Source organism: Mauremys reevesii, linkage group 24 (genome assembly GCF_016161935.1).
Source record: "Mauremys reevesii isolate NIE-2019 linkage group 24, ASM1616193v1, whole genome shotgun sequence".
NCBI classification, from domain to species: Eukaryota; Metazoa; Chordata; order Testudines; family Geoemydidae; genus Mauremys; species Mauremys reevesii.
The window spans coordinates 289,185-307,275 of NC_052646.1; the positions used below are offsets into that span (position 1 = coordinate 289,185).

The 18,091-nt window shown below is 38.5% G+C and overlaps 1 protein-coding gene across 6 annotated transcripts in view; it reads left to right on the forward strand.

Annotated features, from left to right (window-relative positions):
* ASH1L (ASH1 like histone lysine methyltransferase) overlaps positions 1–18,091 on the forward strand; it is a 154,342-nt gene that overhangs the window by 12,156 nt on the left and 124,095 nt on the right. For 5 of the 6 annotated variants that reach the window (XR_005591038.1, XM_039512678.1, XM_039512676.1 and 2 more), the window contains exon 2: positions 9,055–9,577. Coding sequence is in view for 5 of the 6 variants with exons in the window: in XM_039512678.1 (XP_039368612.1) it covers positions 9,155–9,577 (423 nt within the window). In the remaining variant the exon portion in view is untranslated. Of the gene's footprint in view, positions 1–1,942; positions 1,997–9,054; positions 9,578–18,091 lie in introns of those variants that run through there. The other variant, XM_039512675.1, reaches the window with a different exon arrangement.

Genomic DNA, 18,091 nt, shown 5'->3' on the forward strand with positions numbered 1-18,091 from the left:
ATCCATTAGTTGTAAGCTGGCACATGAAGAGCTGAAAGAGATGCCTTATCTGCTGATTGTCTTTCTGTAGCAGTAATAGCCAAGTACAGAACAACCCATCATGGAAAGAATTGCAATTTGGGTACTTCATAAGTTTTGATATAGGCTTGTAAACTGCTTACATTTTGTTTCTTAGCTGTGTGTGGTTTGCAGCTCACATACGTGTAGAGTATTGAAAACAGTGTGATGCATTTATTTTCCAAAGAACAAGTATTTGGAAGGCTTAACTGAAGAAAATTAATTCTAGAAATTGTTCACCACTAGAGGGCCTCAGAAAAGTCATGCCTATAGATGGTTACTGCATCTGCTTGTTCAAATGGCAAATGAACTAGCAAGTCATCAATTTAGAAATGACACATGCTCAGTGCAGAAATACAATTACCATGAAGATTTTGTCTAGTAACTGTTGTGGTTTAAATATTTCTGCTGTATTTTCTCATCAACTAACACTAGTTTCTGTTGGTGAGTTGAACATACTCTTAAGCTTTGAGTAGATTTCAGTGCTTTGAAAATGCAGTATGTTGCTTCCTGTCCAATCAGATTTCAGTGTTTGCTAGCTGTTCTAATGTATTATTTGGATTACGGTAGTGCCTAGAGGCTACAGTTAGATTAATCTGGAGCTCTATTGTGCTAGGACCTATACAGACAGTAAAAAGCTGTTTCCACCCCAAAGATCTTACTGTCTTAAAGAAAGATGCAAGATTAGGGGTACAAACATTTTTCACATAAAGTATCTTTAGTCTCAGTAGAATTTGGATTTTTTGATCATTTTGACTGATATCAATGTTTTTAAGCATTTTTTCTATTTTGATTTTTAAATTTTGCAGTTGCACAAAATTATGGGTTTCAAACTTTTTTTTTTTAAATTTTGAGCTATTTAAATTTTCAGTGTTGTGGGAAATTCTAGGATGGTCCTACAATTATTTAATGACAGTAGATGTTGAAATTCAAAAAGCTTTATAACCATTAAAACACAAATTGTCAATATCACATGTCAAAATACAGAAAGTAAATATCCTTAAATCAAACTCTAAGAAATTCTCAAACAGTGCTTTTCTTACTTTGCCTATCTGTGAATTTTGATGATTACCTATGGAAATATTTTTTCATTGGTTTGTGTGTGTATGGTGAAATTGACATAGAAAAATCTAATCCTTCCAAGCCTTAGTATCTTCCATATGAGCATCTGAGTATCTTTCACATAAAATCAATAGGAATGGTCAGGTCCTTAGTAGACTTATTCATAGATTCCAAGGCAGAAGGAGGCATTGTGATCATCAGTCTTACTTCCTGTATAACACAAGCCATGCAGCTTCCCCAAAATAATTTCTAGAGCATATTTTTTAGAAAAATATCCAGTCTTGATTTTAAAATTGCCAGTGATGGCGACTCTACCACAACAGTTGGTAAATTGTTCCAGTGGTTAATAACCCTCACTATTAAAAGTGTATGTCCTATTTCCAGTTTGAATGGTGTAGCTTCAGCTTCCACCCATTGGAGTGTTTTATACCTTTCTCTGCTAGATTGAAGAGCCCATTATCAAATATTTGTTCTCTTTGTAGATAATTACAGATGGTAATTAAGTCCACATTAACCTTCTCTTTCTTAAGATAAATACATTGAGCTCCTTGAGTCTGTCACTGTAAGACATGTTTTCAAATCCTTTAATCGTTCTCTTGGCTTTTCTCTGAACCCTCTCCAATTTATCAACATCTTTCCTGAATTGTGGACACCAGAACTGGACACAGTATTCCAGCAGTGGTTGTACCAGTGCCTAATACAGAGATAAATTAACCTTTCTACTCCTACTTGAGATTCCTCTGTTTATGTATCCAAGGATCACATTAGCCCTTTTGGCCACAGTGTCGTGCTGGGAGCTCATGTTCAGCTGATTATCCACCATGATCCCCAAATCTTTTCCAGAGTCACTGCTTCCCAGGATAGAGTCCCCCGTTATGTAAGTATGGCCTACATTCTTTTTTTCCTAGATGTGTGCATTTATATTTAGCCATATTAAAACATGTATTATTTGCTTGTGCCTAGTTTACTAAACAATCCAGATGACTCTTTTTTAGCGATGTGTCCCCTTCGTTATTTACCACTCCCCCAATTTTTGTGTCATCTGCAGTCTTTATCAGTGATGATTGTATGTTTTCTTCCATGTCACTGATAAGTACTAAATAGTGTAGGGCCAAGAATCAATCTCCACAGGATTGCACTAAAATTACACCCACTCAATTTCCCATTTACAGTTGCATGTTGATACCTATCCGTTAGCCAGATCTTAATCCATTTAATGTGTGACATGTTGATTTTGTATCACTCTGGTTTCTTTATCTTTGTCCTTTACTGTGCTAGCCATAGATTTCTCCTTGTGTCCTTTTGCTTTCCCTACAAATTTACTATAATTCCTAGCTTCCAGTTTATATTAATTGCTATCAAATTCCTCTGTTTTCCATTTGTTATATATGTGTTTATATTTTATAGATGCTTTCACTTACTCTCTAAACCAGATTGTTTGTTTGTTTGTTTTTAACCCATGAAGTCTTGTTGCTCAATCCTGGGATCCTGGCTTTTGGGGCATGTAGTAAAATGTTTTTAAACAGTTCCCAATTATTATTCACAATTTTCTCTTTAAATTCGTTCTCCCAGCTGATTTGGCTTATAATTGTTTTCAGCTTTGTGAAGTTAGGCTCTTTTAAAGCACCAAGTATACATATTACTGGTTTGCACTTTATTCTGTTTAAACGTAACAAATGTAATAAAGTCATGATTACTTGTTCCTAAGCAACCACTGATTTTCAGTTCTGTGATCAGTTCCTCTTTACTTGTCAAGATGAGGTCTAATACAGAATTCCCTTATGTTGGGTGCAGCACTTTTTGAATTGGGAAATCTGCAACTTTTAGACATTCCAAGGACATTTTAGTACAGGCAGAATGAGACCTTCAGCATATGTCACTCAATCAGACTCCCTCATAATAAATCTTTTATTCCTACACATTATAGATAGGTGATGCAGGCATCGTGTTCTCTAGTATGATTTTTGGTGGTCCCTAGCAGACACCAACTAGTATCCCATCTTGGCCTTTATCTGTTAGGACATTGATCTATAAGCATTCAGGATTATTTGCTTCCGAGTTGTTTGGTGACTTGGAAACAGGCAGTGCCATTTTTGACAGAGTGCCAGTTCGCCTTGCCTTGCCTTGCCTTTTGCCCATTCAATCCTTCCTAAACAGGTTATATCTAGTGAATTTAACATTCCAGTCATGTGGCTCTTCTTATCTGTCAATGACTGACTAGGTAAAATTTGACCTGGTAAAACTAGAAAAAACTTTAGAGATCACTACAGTTGTTTTCTATCTGTCTTAAGCTTTTTGATAGAGGCCATCTACATAATACCTTACCAGTGAGCAAGTAAGTTAGATATACCTTGTTGTCCATTTTGAACAGTAACTAAGAGAGAGTGTATGCTCCAGAGAACCTTTTCTGGCTCTGCAAAGTACTGCTTGGTGTGATTCTCTCCCCGCTCCCATGCTCACTTTCTCTCTTGATTTGGTTATGGTGGGAAAACATTTAGGGAATAGGTGGGTCTTCCAGTATGTTTGAAAAGCAGTCAGACTTTGGCTTCTTCTCTGGTACCTCATCCCACTTGATAAAAAACATGCTACCTCCGATTCTCTCACATTTTGAACTCGACTTTGTTCTCTGTATAGTTCTCAAAGTGCAGCTGTCTCGCTGAGTCATGGGTGAAAGTGTCAATTTCAGAGGTAATAGTCCTGATTCAAAAATATTTTGAGTATTAGCACTAGGGCTTGAATTGTCATTGTAAGTGCAGTGGGAACCAATGAAAGAGTACAGAGCAATGGAGTGATATACCCTAATGGCTTATCTCAGTGAGAAGGTGGTCTGCTATGTTCTACCAGCTGGAATCTGCTAGAGCAAATTGGATGGATTTTGCCTGTAGCAGAGCTAATCGTGGAAAATTCAGTTCCCTTTGCTACAGCTATTATATCAAAGTAGTGGGAATGGGGAGATGAAAATATAGATGACTGGAGCTATATCCTTATTTGAGAATAAGTAACAGTTTCGTATCAAGCTGAAGATGAAAGAATGCATTTCTTGCCATTGTCACTAATTGATCATCTAAGGTTAAATCTGCAGAGCCCCAATATCTTATACTATTTTGAATGGAGGGCAGATGACAAAAGTAAGAGATCAGTGCTTGGCCAGTTCCTTGATACTTCCCTCTTCCCATCAAAATTGTTTTACTCTTTTCTTTGCACAGTTACTAATCAGCCAGTTGAACATATCCAACAGGCATTGGGATCTCTTTTAAGATGGAGTTGTTGCTTTTGTTGTAAAGCAGTGGTTCTGAAACTGGGGTTCGCGAAATGTTACAGCGGGTTCTTGGGGGGCAGGGGGGAATTCCCTAATGGTAGTCAGAGCTGTCCCTATGGACCCCTGGCAGCACAGTACCAGCAGTCCGGAGCCCCTGGACTACCAAGAGCTAAGCAGATCAAAGCAAGCATATCTATCACACTGAGATTTAAACTTCAAGACTCTTTATAAGAAATGGAAAGGGAGGTGGATTTTTTTTTTGCTGTTTGTTTTTTAAATTAAAAAGGCAGCTAGTATTGATTTTAAAATTATTATGAAGAACAAGTTTAAGCTTTATTGTAATGTGCGTCGTTTGCCTGGACTGCTCAAGACCTGAATGCTTGTGTAGGAGGAACACTTTGAGTTGGCTTCTTAAATACCTTCATGCTGTTCCACATCTGATACTCCTTGATGAAACATAGGAGCCTTGTCTAATAACAGGCTTATTCAAAATGATACAAGCTACGAAAGTGAAATCTTGGAAGTGTGTTGCCATTTTCATAATGTAATAAAAATACTTTAATGATAAATAATAATTCATAATAGTGTGTAATAAGCATGTCATAAAAACAAATTTTATATTTCCAAGTTTACTGCTTTTATAATTTATACTCGGGTAAAGGAGAAAATCCCTGGAAATATTCATTTTTAGGAGGGGGTTTGTGAGACTTGACATTTTAGTGAAAGGGGTTCACAAGTTGTTTAAAGTTTGGGAACCACTGTTGTAAAGGTTAGTTAAAGGTGGGTGTCCTCAACATATTGTTGGCAGTGTAGCTTGTGTTATCTCACAGTCTCTCCAACTGCTCTCATGTAAATGTTGAGGGTGAGTAGATTCCTGCCAGACTCTGCAAGTGAGAACTCTTAGGGAAGGGGATCAGTTGCCCTTAATGCTATTTGGGTCATGTTTCAAACCATTGTAGTGTTGTATCATCTATTGCATTTCTGTCATGTAAGAAGGTAATCAGCGCCTTGTGATCAACTGTTGAAACCTGCTCTGGAGCTGTAGTTAGAAACAACCATTTTCTATCATTTTGTATTGTATAGTGAAATAGACCAACACAGAAGGTTTGAGAATGGGAGTTGTGTGTTCCATTTCTTTATATTGGTAAGGAGATGATCTGCCAGGTTTGGAGAAATTGAAGCTTGTCAAGTTTTGTGCATATTGAGTTAGAAGAGTCCAACATGTGGTAATGAAACTAGAACCAACGAAAAAGAACAACATGATCAGAATGTATGTCTGAAATCCCTAATCCTTACATTAATGCGTTTAGTGTTGCTCTTTATCTCAAGGAAATAAAATTATTGGATAAGTCAATACACAGTAAAGAAATTCAAATTTGGGATTTTTAAACCAGGATCCTGCCATCCTTCAGAAATTTCCTGTGTTTTAAGTTCTGCACATCCTTGAATAGTAACCAAAAAAAATACACACGATCTTCCTTCTCCCTGTAAAAATGTGTTGCCTTTCCATTTGCTTTTCATTGCTTCTCTTCTAGCATACTCTAAAATAAAATTTAAATATAACCTCTCTTAGAATTCCCTGTCCTATTAAAAAAGGATATGAAAGAGGAGCAAAAGATATCTCATCCCTGGACAGACAAAATCAAATTAAACTTCTGAATATTAGTCCAAGGCTATGATGGTTGATATTTGTATTGGCCTTAGAATCTTAATGGGCAAGGTGTACCTATTGATTGTAACTGTCAAACTTCAGACAAAGCGTATATACTCGATCATAAGCCGGTTAGTTTATAAGCTGACCCCCCCCTCCCCCCCCAAGATGGATAAGTAAAAATGAAAAATTTTTATAACCCGTTCATAAGCTGACCCTATAATTCAGGGGTCAGCAAACTTTGGCTCCTGGTCCATCAGGATAAGCTGCTGGTGGGCCAAGATGGTTTGTTTACTTCGAGCGTCCACAGGCACGGAGGTAAACCTAAGTAAACAAAGTGTCCCAGCGTGCCAGCTTTTTACCCTGATGGGCTGGGACAGCAACTGGTGGGGAAATTTTTTATGGGGGAGAAGTTGGGAGTCAGGAGTAACCCTTGTGGCCACCCCCCAGATGACCCCACCCCTAGCCCGGGACCCTCACACTCTCCCGATCCCATCCCTTCCCACCTTATCTGGAGGGGTGAGGGGAGGATGTCTGACCTGGCCGCAGCCTGCTCCGGTGGGCCAGACCGGGCGGCATGGCTGCAGCCTGCCAGCCCCAGAGCTGCAGCTGCTTCAGAGGCTGGGGGAAAAGCAGCGTGGCCAGAACTGGAGAGACTCTGGCCCCGCCTCTTCCCTTCTGTCTCTGCTGGCTGTGCTGACTCTCCTTGTTCCCTCTGTTCAGGGGCGGCTCCAGGCCCAGCACGCCAACCGCGTGCTTGGGGCGGCAAGCCGCAGGGTGCGCTCTGCTGGCGCCGCGAGGGCGGCAGGCAGGCCGCCCTCGGCGGCTTGCCTGCGGAGGGTCCGCTGGTCCCGTGAAGGTCCGCCGAAGCCGTGGGACCAGCGGACCCTCCACAGGCAAGCCGCCGAAGTGCTTGGGGCGGCAAAATGCCTAGAGCCACCCCTGCCTCTGTTTGGGGGAGAGGCTGTGTTCCACCTCTCCTGCCAACCCCTGTCTCTGGTGCTTCCCTTTTTACAAAAAAAATTTGGCTTATGAACAAGTATATATGGTATTTTGTCAACAAAGACATACAATATTTTTGTAAGGTATTATGAGTGCAATATAAATTCACACCAAATGTCCTATTTGATGTTGAGAAAGAAAGCACATATTGAGACATAGTACTGGATTCCTGTGAGTGCCCATATCTCTTGCAGCAGTAGAAAGATGTGGATTTTGAACAGGATCTTTCAGTAAATATTCTACACAAAGCCGTAAGCCATGTGAGTCACTATCCAGTTACCCTCCAAGAAGATTTAGAAGAATACTTAATCTGAGTTTTCTTTGGGGAACTCTAGAACAGTGAGGATTTCTTACTGGCAAGTTTTGTAGGGTTTTTTTTTTCCCTTCTAAAGGAGGATTTTACTATTCACTATGGTTATTCTGTAATTAAATATTTCATGGGGGGTGTGAATGATAATAAGCAGTGTGCTCTAAGAAATATTCTTGAGTTGAGAATAACCTTTCATAACTTTTCAGTGATAGAGCACTTGTAGTGGCCATTCCAACTACAGATAAGAAACTTTCTAGAACCTTCCTCTTAATTGTAGTCTTATGAGAGAGAACTGAGTTAGATTGATATGTTGGAGATGGAACAGAGGGATAGGCTGAGCAAAAACCAAAACTAAAATACATACTGACTGGATAAGAGGACAACTAGTTTTTTGGGTTTTGATGGTTTTTTTAGCGTGTGAAAGTAATTATTGAAATCTAGCAGAAAACACTATCTCAAGTACTACTTTAACCCCAGGGTCATTTCTATTTGATGTGCTTGGCCTCCAACTTAGTTAGTATGTGTAATTTATTAAATGCAAAGTTGCTAAGAAAAAAGATTGCTTGATTGTTTGGTGCAGTGGAAGTTGCAACTTGTAGAAACTTGAAAGAAAGCAAATCTGATCAAATTTCATGGTGGGAGAATGTTGCCATGACAACAGCCTTTAAAAGTGTTCTGCCCTTTAAAGGTATGTATGTATAAATATGAAGAAATACTAATGGGAAATAGTCCTTTCTAGAACAGAAAATATTTATCAGCTCTAAAAGAGAAATTGTTTCTTGTGTTATAGTGTGAAATTGGGACCATAAAATGTTACTTAATTTCTTGCAGGTGATTAAACAGTAAATAATGGTATTCTTCTACCATTTTATAGTGGGTGGTAGTTCTGAGCTGCCATTTAGCAGATTTCCTTTCTGTCATAATAGCCATTTCCTATTCTCCAACACAATCAGGAGCTAGTGTCTACTTTAAAGTCTGTGTGTCTGAGCCTCTGGAGTGAGCAATGGCTATGGTGTCTTTTAATGAATCTGTGCTGAGTAGAGATGCCTCATTAGCAGTTGTATTAGAAATGGGGTCAGCTAGAAGGGAGAAAACAGTTTTGAATGGCAAATCTCACTAGTAAGTGTTATAACTGTTTTTATCTCCCACAAACACCAGGAAACAGACTATCCCATTATTTTTCCCAGTCTTGAGACTTGGATTTTTGAATAACAACTGAGATCAAAAGTTGCCTATAACTCCAAAAAAAAAAAAAAAAAAAAAAAAAAACAACCTGGGGGGAGATTTGTGGATGGAAAACTGGGTAGATTTTTGCTTCCAGTTTTACAGTGGGGCTGTAGGGGTGGAGTGGGTAAGTGCCACTGATAAATAATTTTGACATTGGCTGTATTTGTTCAGGAGCTTTCAATTGAAAAGGCCCTATAGGACCTACAGTTGCAGGCTTTTAAACTAGTAATAAGATTAAATTTAACTAGCCAATACCTAAAAATGATGGCTTGACAGAAGAGAGCTGGTAGGTTCCTGCTGTAGATCAGCAGAGGTTTGGGGGGTTTGTCATACCCTCTGAATGGATCTGGTGCTCATTGTTTGGAACTTTTGTCTAGAAATAAGCTTTTTATGTTTATTGACCAGAAAGCAATTATAAGAATGTTTCATTAATTTCTTCTTTAAAATAGAAAATTGTTTATTCTATTTTTTGTGTTTCTCTTACAGTATAAAAGATGTGGTTGCAAGTTGTAGAAGAGATTTTTCTGTGGAACATACCTCTGTAAACCTTCCCTAAAATCCCCTGAAGGCATATACTGCACCTGTGATGGACCCTCAGAATACTGCTATGTTAGGGTTGGGTTCTGATTCCGAAGGTTTTTCTGGCAAAAGCCCCTCTGCAGTCAACACTGACATAGTGATAGGCAAGAGAGAAGTAGATCTAGAGAGTAGCACCAAGGAGGAAGAAGATATTAAGAAGAAGAACTGGGAGGGGAGCAACACTGAGACTGGGAAGAATGAGGGTCTGACTGATGCACAGCAAAAGTTTTCAGTGAAAGAAACAAATTTTTCAGAGGGAAATTTAAAATTGAAAATTGGTCTTCAAGCTAAGAGAACTAAAAAGCCCCCTAAGAATCTGGAGAATTATGTGTGCCGGCCTGCCATAAAAACCACTATCAAGCAACCAAGAAAGGCATCAAAGAGTGGGAAGATGACAGATGAAAAGAACGAACATTATCCTTCAAAACAAGTGAGTAGTGTTTATATACTATTAAATGCTTCCTGACTCCTAGATTATCCTGTGAGGGGTTGTATGTGCTATTGGCCAAGTTATACCCCTGTATAAAATACATATCTGAAGAATAGTCTTCATTCTAAAGTCTAGTTATGGTCAGAGAAGTGACATCTCCCCATTTCATATTTAATATCCACTAATAATTTCCAGGTCAAGTCAACTCAAAATTGCTAATCTAAACAAAGTTTTTCTGTCTCCAACGCAAGATCATGCGGTATGTTGACTGTTTTGTGTATCATTACAAGCAATGAAGACTCTGGTCTCAGAATTTAATGGCCATTCTCTTGATGATGGTTGACTCAGCAGAAAATTCATTTTGCTCTTCATTAGCTAGTTTGACTTTGTTGTAGTATTTACAGTAGTAAAAACTAGTTTTTGCTGGTATCCTAAGTGGATGTGACCAGAGTAAATAGCAGTACCATTTTTAGTCTCTTGCCTTCATTTACAGTGACAACTGTGTATTTATACCACGCTCATCACTATAGTAACCATATTTGTTTCCCTACTAAACAGTTATTTTAATGCTTAGATCCTAGCCATTGATATTGCTACTCATTAGTCAGTGTTTGGAAGGGAAAAAGAACATTGGATCTGATGGAATGAAGACTTACAATGTACTGCTTATAATTCAGTAGCATCCAAAATGTGCTAGGTGTTTTACAAATATGAGAAGACAGCCCCTGCTTCAAGGAACTCTTGTTCTGATAAGATGTGCAACAAGAGCTACAGTAATAGATGGGATAAATAGGATGAGTTGACAAGGATTACAAAAATAAGTGTGCATGATTACTTACTTTTTTATGTACACATCTTGTTACAAAATAAGTTTCCCAATATGCATAAAAACTTCCCCAACCAACTAAAATGCTATTCTGGAGCAAAGTGCCCCTTTTCACGGCCTCTCTTCACTACTTATCTAAGGCCATGATTCAGCAGAACATTTGTGTGGTGCCTACATTCTGTTGAAGTTTAAAGTTAAACGTGCTGAAGTACTATGCTGAGTTGAGGGCCAAGTCCGCTCCCCCTTAAACCAACCCTCCTTAAATACCCATCTCCCCTTATTACCAACCTCCCTAACTATTCACCCTTCTCTTTATACTCCCTCAGCATCCTACCACCATCTACTGTCACTCCATGTGGCAACCCTGGACAATTCATCCTGAGAATATGCCACACCTCTTCCTGCCAGTCAGCTCCCTTTCTCAACACAAGTCCCCCTAATTTCCACATTGCTACTGCTGTGGGAAGCTCCCAAGACTGGAGGGTGTTCCATTTCCCTGTCCTGTGCCCCTCCCCAGCTAAGTCGCCTGTATAAACACACAGCCAGCAACATCTATCGGGCAGAACCCACGCACTGGAGGTGGCAGAATAGAACTCTTTGGTCATGTGATGTTAAGGACCTGATTTTTCTGTTGGCTGACACACATAGCCTCCCCCATTGAGGAGATCGTCACACTTAAGCACATTCTCAACTTTAAGCATTTGTCCTTGCCCTTAAAGAATAGATACAGTGTAATAACAGTGATGGCTAAAGTCTCCTTCCTTCCTCCTCCAGACTAAATCATGCAAAATGTTTCACGTATAAAGCAAAGGCAACATATGTTTTTCTCCACTGTGTTTTGCTGGCCAATATTCATTTTGGTTAATCGGTGTGAACCTATTGCATGTCAGAAATTACTTTGTCTCAAGCTTATTAAAAATACCACTGCAAATAGCATAAAACTTTATTTTATTTTTTGTCACACCCCTTGGATAGTCACTGCATGGGAGGAAGCAGAAACAAATTTCACACTATGTACTTCTGTGAATAATTCCAATATTGGATATAACAGGACAGTTAAAAATGGATGACTTTTTAAAAATAAACTGAGATATTTATACTTAAATACATTTTTCTTATTTAAAATAAACCTTTTTAAAAATTAAATTTGAAATGATGGCGACTTGTGTTAAGACCTAAATTTACTATACTGTATTAGCCAGGGCTTTGGAGCTGTGCTCTGGCTCTGCTCCAGTTCCAGGCAAAAACCTGCAGCTCCACTGCTCCGGAGCTGCTCTGCACTCCAGCTCCGGGCTCCGCTCCAAAGCTCTGGTATTAACATAAATTTAAAAATAACATTGAAGCTTGAAAAAAATATTCAAGCAATACATGTTTGCTGCTGAAGTTTTAAAGAAAGTCAAACCACTGAACTGGTGGAAGTCACTCACTAGCACCTGGAACCAGAGTTTGTTGAAGTGCTAACCAGCTTTTGACAGCAGTGGCCTTTTCTGCAATGCTGAAAGAATATTTTCTTCATTTCAATTTATTCAACTAGTTCAGTTTAGTGACCAGGTAAAAGTTGAGACAGTGATTGGGAATTGAAAAAGAAGGAAAGGTTATTTTCCTCTTCCAGTATGTGAAGGTGTGAGAGGATCAGATCTATTGATTCTAAAATCTTGAAAGATAAGGTGATTTGAAACAATCAGTACAACTCACTAGTTACAGATAATACTTCCTTTGTTTAATAAATAGGTTAGTTTTAAATGCCAAACATGTTTTGATACAAACTTTTTTTCCTTTATCAGAACATTTTAAGGTAGTTTTATTTAATAAAAGAAAAAAATTAAAATGCTGTTTTTTATTTCTAATTGAATTCCAATTTCCATCCAAATAGAGCTTGAGACAAATCATAAGTAAAATAACTATCGTAGTCTAGTAAATAGGAAATGTGTCATTCATCATTTTCTAACATAATAAAAATGAGGAATCCTAATGTATATTAAAATTGCTTAAATAAATGTGTCTAGATACAGTTCATCTTCCTGGTTAGCAAAATGAAGTCCCAATTTTAGTGTAAAGACTATAATTCATTCCAAATCCACGTGGTTTAATGATTACCAATCAATGAGAATCAGCCTTTCATTAGGAAGATAACTAAAAAGTACAAATGCAAAACAAAACTTAAAATTGATAATTTAAAATAAGGTTTCCTGCTTGCTTATTTAAATCAGGATTAAAATATGAGGTTTTAAATCACTTTAATTTGAAGTCAATCTACGCTAGTATATAATTCCCACATTCCTGAACTCTAGTTGCAGATCCAAGACCATGCTGCCGTGCCACTAAAGTTATCACTAAAGCCACTGCAAATACATGCCAAGGAAGATGTAAAATAGAGTATCTATATATATTGGAGTTGTTTGAATAAATTACTTAACTGTGCACTATATGGAAAAATCTTCTGGCATTTTTAAGTCTGTTGATTATAGCTGGGGTTTACAGACAGGTTGGTGGTTGATGGTTGCTTCTTGGCAACAGTTCCTAAATTCTATGGCAACGTTAATTTATTTTATTACCATGAAATACTCTTTATTTGCATCCCTCCCACCCCCATACAAATATACACAGTTCATGGCTCATAGCTGAAAATACTTCAGTGTAAAATTCACTGATGATTATTTTCCACAGTTCTTATTTTTTGATAATGGAGCTTTTTGCTGTGCACTGCAGGTGGCTTGGGTCCACTCCCCAGGCCTCCATTCCCATGTTGTTGTCCAGGTGAACTGAATCAGAATGTCCTTTCTCCGTGTGTGCCAGAGAATGAAGGAAGTTGTAGGTGGCTTCAGTGGCTCATCTCCCCAGTTCTTTGATTGCTGTACTGTTTAAAACAAAAAAAAACAAAAAAAACCAGCTAGGGCTTGTCTACACTACTCAGCCTTTAGGGACAAAGCTATCAACACAGCCTTGTCGCTAAAAGTCAGCATGTTTAAACACTCTCTCTGTTGTTTTTTTGTCAGCACTTTTGCTGACAAAATACTTCCAGCCCCACGAGGGGTGTTAGCCTTGTAGGCAGGAGAGCACTCCTGCCGACAAAGCCACATTCACACTGTCACTTGTGTTGGCAAAATTTTTGTCTTTAAGTACCCGTGAAAGACAAAAGGTTTGTCGACAACGTCACAGTGTAGACAAGTCCTAGAAAGTGAGAGAGTAGACAGGTGGAGAGTCAAATCAGAAGGATTGCAGAGACCACTACTAAAGAAGAAAGAGGAATCCTACATAAAATGTGTCTGGAATGCTCTTAATGCTCTGCCTTTGGATATCACCTTTCTCCACTTGTTAGACTGGATCATCCAGTGCATTTGATCTAACATCCCTCAGATTTAATTGCTGTGATTTGAAGAGAGTGCATTTTCTATGAGGTGTGGAATTTGCTCCCACCTCAGTTCATCATAGGCTGAGTCTGTGGATCATCATAGGCTGAATCTGTGGTCATGCTGCAAGGCCTATTTGTTCTCCAGGCTTTTCCTTGGAAAAGGAATACATTTTGATGGGAAGTGGCTTATTTAAGAGTTTTGAGATAAGTTGGTAGAATTTAAAGATTTGTTTGAATTTATTTTTTTTAAAACTTGTCATGTGGAAATATACCCAGAGCTTCAGGTGTATTTTTAAAACAAAAAAGAAAACAGTAAAAATGGAATAAATAAAATACATCTCTGAAAATTAAGGGCTTGAAGTGAATGTCTTCATTTTAATATTATTTTAATTCCAAACTAATTTTGCCCCGCCTCTTTCCAGTTCTTTTCCAAACATCACTTTAGATATCAAATTACCACCAAATTAAGAATGCATGCTAATGACAATGGACATGGGATAAAACTCTAAACACTGTGAAACCTCATCTTGAGCACTTTCCATCCTATGTCAGAGACCTGAGAGGGTCTGTCTCTTCAACACTTGGCACCACTTTGTTTGGCTTGTCATTCCCATAAAGTAGTATTGAAATTAAACAGAAAATTTCCTGCCATGCCAAGCCATATTAAAATAGTGTGTGGAAAACTTTTTTTTTTTTTAATTGTTAAACATGGAAGTTTATGTCCCTTTAAGTTAAAAAAACATTGAGGGTAAACAGCAGAGTGCCCCTTCCAGTCGTTCTCCAGAGCAGTTAAGAACCATTTTTCTTTATTACTCTGAGTGACTTGCAAAGGATTTTTAAGAAATGGAGCTTGTGTTTTTTTGTCCTTCAATAATAGGTAAAAGTCTGAAACCCTTTTTTATAATGTCTCTTTCTGCCATTTTATTAACATTATAAATACAAGGAATATATGCAGTGTTGTAGCTGCATCAGTCCCTGGATATTAGAGAGACAAGGTGGGTGAGGTAATATCTTCAGTTGGACCAACTTCTGTTGGTGAGAGAGACAAACTTTTGAGCTACACAGAGCTATTCTTTAGGTCTGGGTCCAATATAAAAGATAGTACCTCACCCACCTTGTCTTTCAAATATAAGGAATGTAAGTTCTAGTCTTTGCTTAGTTTTGCTAAAAAAAAAATGTGTTGGTCATAGAAGATGTACATTGGTAGTTTTTTACACCTTAATTGAAAAAGTGGAAGTACTGAATCTTTATCAAAGGCTTTCTTGAGAATTTTTAGCATTTAAAGTTAAGTAGAGGAAAACAAAAACAAACAAAACAGTGTTTTAAATTGCTTAACTAAAAATTTCTTTCCCTCTTTTCCCTCTCAATTACATAATGTTCACACTCTGCTCTAGTTCTCCAGTAAACATAGATATGTCTTCACTGCATCGTTAGCTCAAGGTATATCTTGAAGGTTATCCCTAGCCGGACCCACATCCACACACACAATTGCTAGCTCAAATTAAAAGTGCAGTGTTAAGCTCAAGGTAGCTAGCTTTTGTTGGATGTGGGAGTGGTGTTTGAAGCTTGAAGCTTGTGGGGACTCAGCTGTAGAGTTTGCCAGCTTGGGCAAAACCTGCCATTTAAAAAAAAAAAAACGTTCAAAAGTCATTATTATGCATTATAAGGAAGCAACAAAGAAGACATATCCAGGTTTTTCCCTTTCAAGTCTGTCACTGTTGTGTTTACTGCTGAGGAATTGGATATGAAGGCATGTTATAAACATTCTTCACATATAAAGAGCTGGTGTTCTGAGATACTGCAGTAAAACCTCAGAGTTAGAAACTGACTGTTCAACCACACACCTCATTTGAAGCTAGAAGTACGCAATCAGGCAGCAGCAGAGACAAGACACACAAAAAAGCAAATATAGTACAGTACTGTGTTAAATGTAAATTACTTTTAAAAGGTGGGGGGGAGGGGGTTAATTTTTTTTTGACAAGGAAACTGTGTTGCTTTTAACCATCTTAATTTAAATGATTTTTTCTTCTGCATACTAAAGTTTCAAAGCTGTATTAAGTCAATGTTCAGTTGTAAACTTTTGGAAGAACAACCATAGTGTTTTGTTCAGACTTATGAACATTTCAGAGTTACAAACAACCTCAGTTCCCGAAGGTTCGTAACTCTGAGGTTCTACTGTATTCGATTATGCTTGAATAAAGTGTCCTTTTTGAGTCCCTTTTGTTATGTCAGCTATCTTACATACAGTTGACCACAAAGTGGACTGTAACAGGTGACTGGAGGCTCTCCTTAGTCCTGAGGTTCTAGGTGGTAGTTTGGGCAGTTGCTTTTTATCCTGAGATCTCTTTTCATGGATGGTTCTGCAGCATTTCATGCTGTTCTTTCCTGTTGAATGTTTATATGAAATTACTAAGAAGGTTAGCATGGAATCATGGACTGTGGTGTCTTTTAGTATGCTGATGGCATCCAACTCTGCATCTCCATCTCATCTGAACTGGCTGACACTGGAACAAATGACCTGAGGTCTAAATGAAATTGTTGGGTGAGGGCCAGTTCACTGAGGCTCAACCCTGACAAGACTGAGATAACAGTAGTAGTTTGGGGGAAGCAACATGAAGAGTTGTCAAAGATTACATCTGCACCCCTGATTGAGAGCATGTGTCAGCTATTTGTTACAGTGGCACTGACCAAGAATTTCATCTGTTTTTGACAAGATGAGTGCTACAGTTCTTCATATATGGTTTTTCATTTCAAGTCTAGGCTACTGCAGTGCTGCCTCAATGGACCTGTATTGTGAGGGCATATGGAAGCTTAAAATACCACACCTTTTTATTAAGCCACAAGCCACTCAGCACATTGCATCAGTTCTATGTAATCTATATTCTGTTACTTTTCGGGTGGAGTTAAAGGTACTGATTTTTAAGTGGACCTAGTCATTTGAGACAGTGCCACTCTCTCTGTGAGTGGTACTGCTGCATTTGTGAGCAGTAGAGACGCTTGAGCTACAACTCCTCTTGTTTAAGTGGAAGAAGGATGTTGGCAGGACTTTCTGTATGTGGGGAGTCTTTGGCTCTGGAATTCATCTGCTTGATCTACCAAAGCACACATTTGTTAAATTTCTAGGCACATTTCAAAGCCTATTTTTCTAGGCATTAGGTGACTAGGGTGGACTGAAAGTGGAAGGCAGTGAGATGAGGTTACTGTCACTGTTCTTTGTTTGCCACTATAGGCCTCCATAATAGCTTTCTGATGCATACCATAGTCCTATAAAAATTGTTTATTTTGAATTAAATTTTATCAAGTGTGTTTCCTTACAACAACAAATATTTAAAAGTAAGGAAATCATAAGCAACACAATTCCAATGTCCAAGAATTAGCCCACTGCCATCACAATATTCAGCAACACAATAAGACCTTTACATGGCAATGTTACAACTCTGTGGTTTGTTTGCTCTGTCGTGATTTAAAAGTAGTGGACTAAAGTGTTTCCACATGACTTTGTTATGGCATTTCCATTGTTGATCATTGCATCCACATAGCTCGGCAGCAGTGTCCACTAGCCATTCAGCATTACTGGGCAAATATCCCATGATGTACTGTTCTGCTGCTTTGCTCTGTTTTTTTTTTCTTGTGGGGCATTGTAGGATGCATACCAGAAACTACAGGACATATAGAATTTGAGGTCCAACTAACAAACTTCCATGATTCCTCTCTTGTCATCCATTCCATTTTGCCAGCACCATTTTCAAACTGATGTCAGGCAGCCTGGAGGATCCAGTGCTGAGCACCATGATCATGACAGTCATTAATATGAACAGAATGATGTACATGCATTCTGAGTTGCTCAAGTGGATCAATTTGGCTCTGCAGCTTTAAAAGAGCTGTTGATGCTGCAGTGGTATGGCTAATGGCTGAGGATGAAATTGAGCATTTGCTTCTGCAGAGCGTATACGTGGAGCACCTGTACTCAGTGGGACATCACTTCTAGTCTTGGCCAGCTATCACTGACTGGTGAGAGAGCATAGTGATGCAGAACTGGGATGACTAGCAGTAGTGACACAACTTGCTTCAACTTTCCTAGAAATCTGTGCAGATCTCATCTCTGAGTTGCAGTGGCAGAACACTAACATGAGCTCTCCTTAATATGGAGAAGCATGTTGCCATCATCATCTGGAAGATTTCCACTCCCAGTTACTACCGGTTGGTAGGGAATCCAGGTTGATGTGGGAAAATCAACTGTTGAGGGTGCAGTTGTGGAGGTTTGTAGTGCTATGAGGAGGATGCTGTTATGTTATGTCAAAGCTTGGCAGTGTACAGGAGGTGATTGATGTATTTG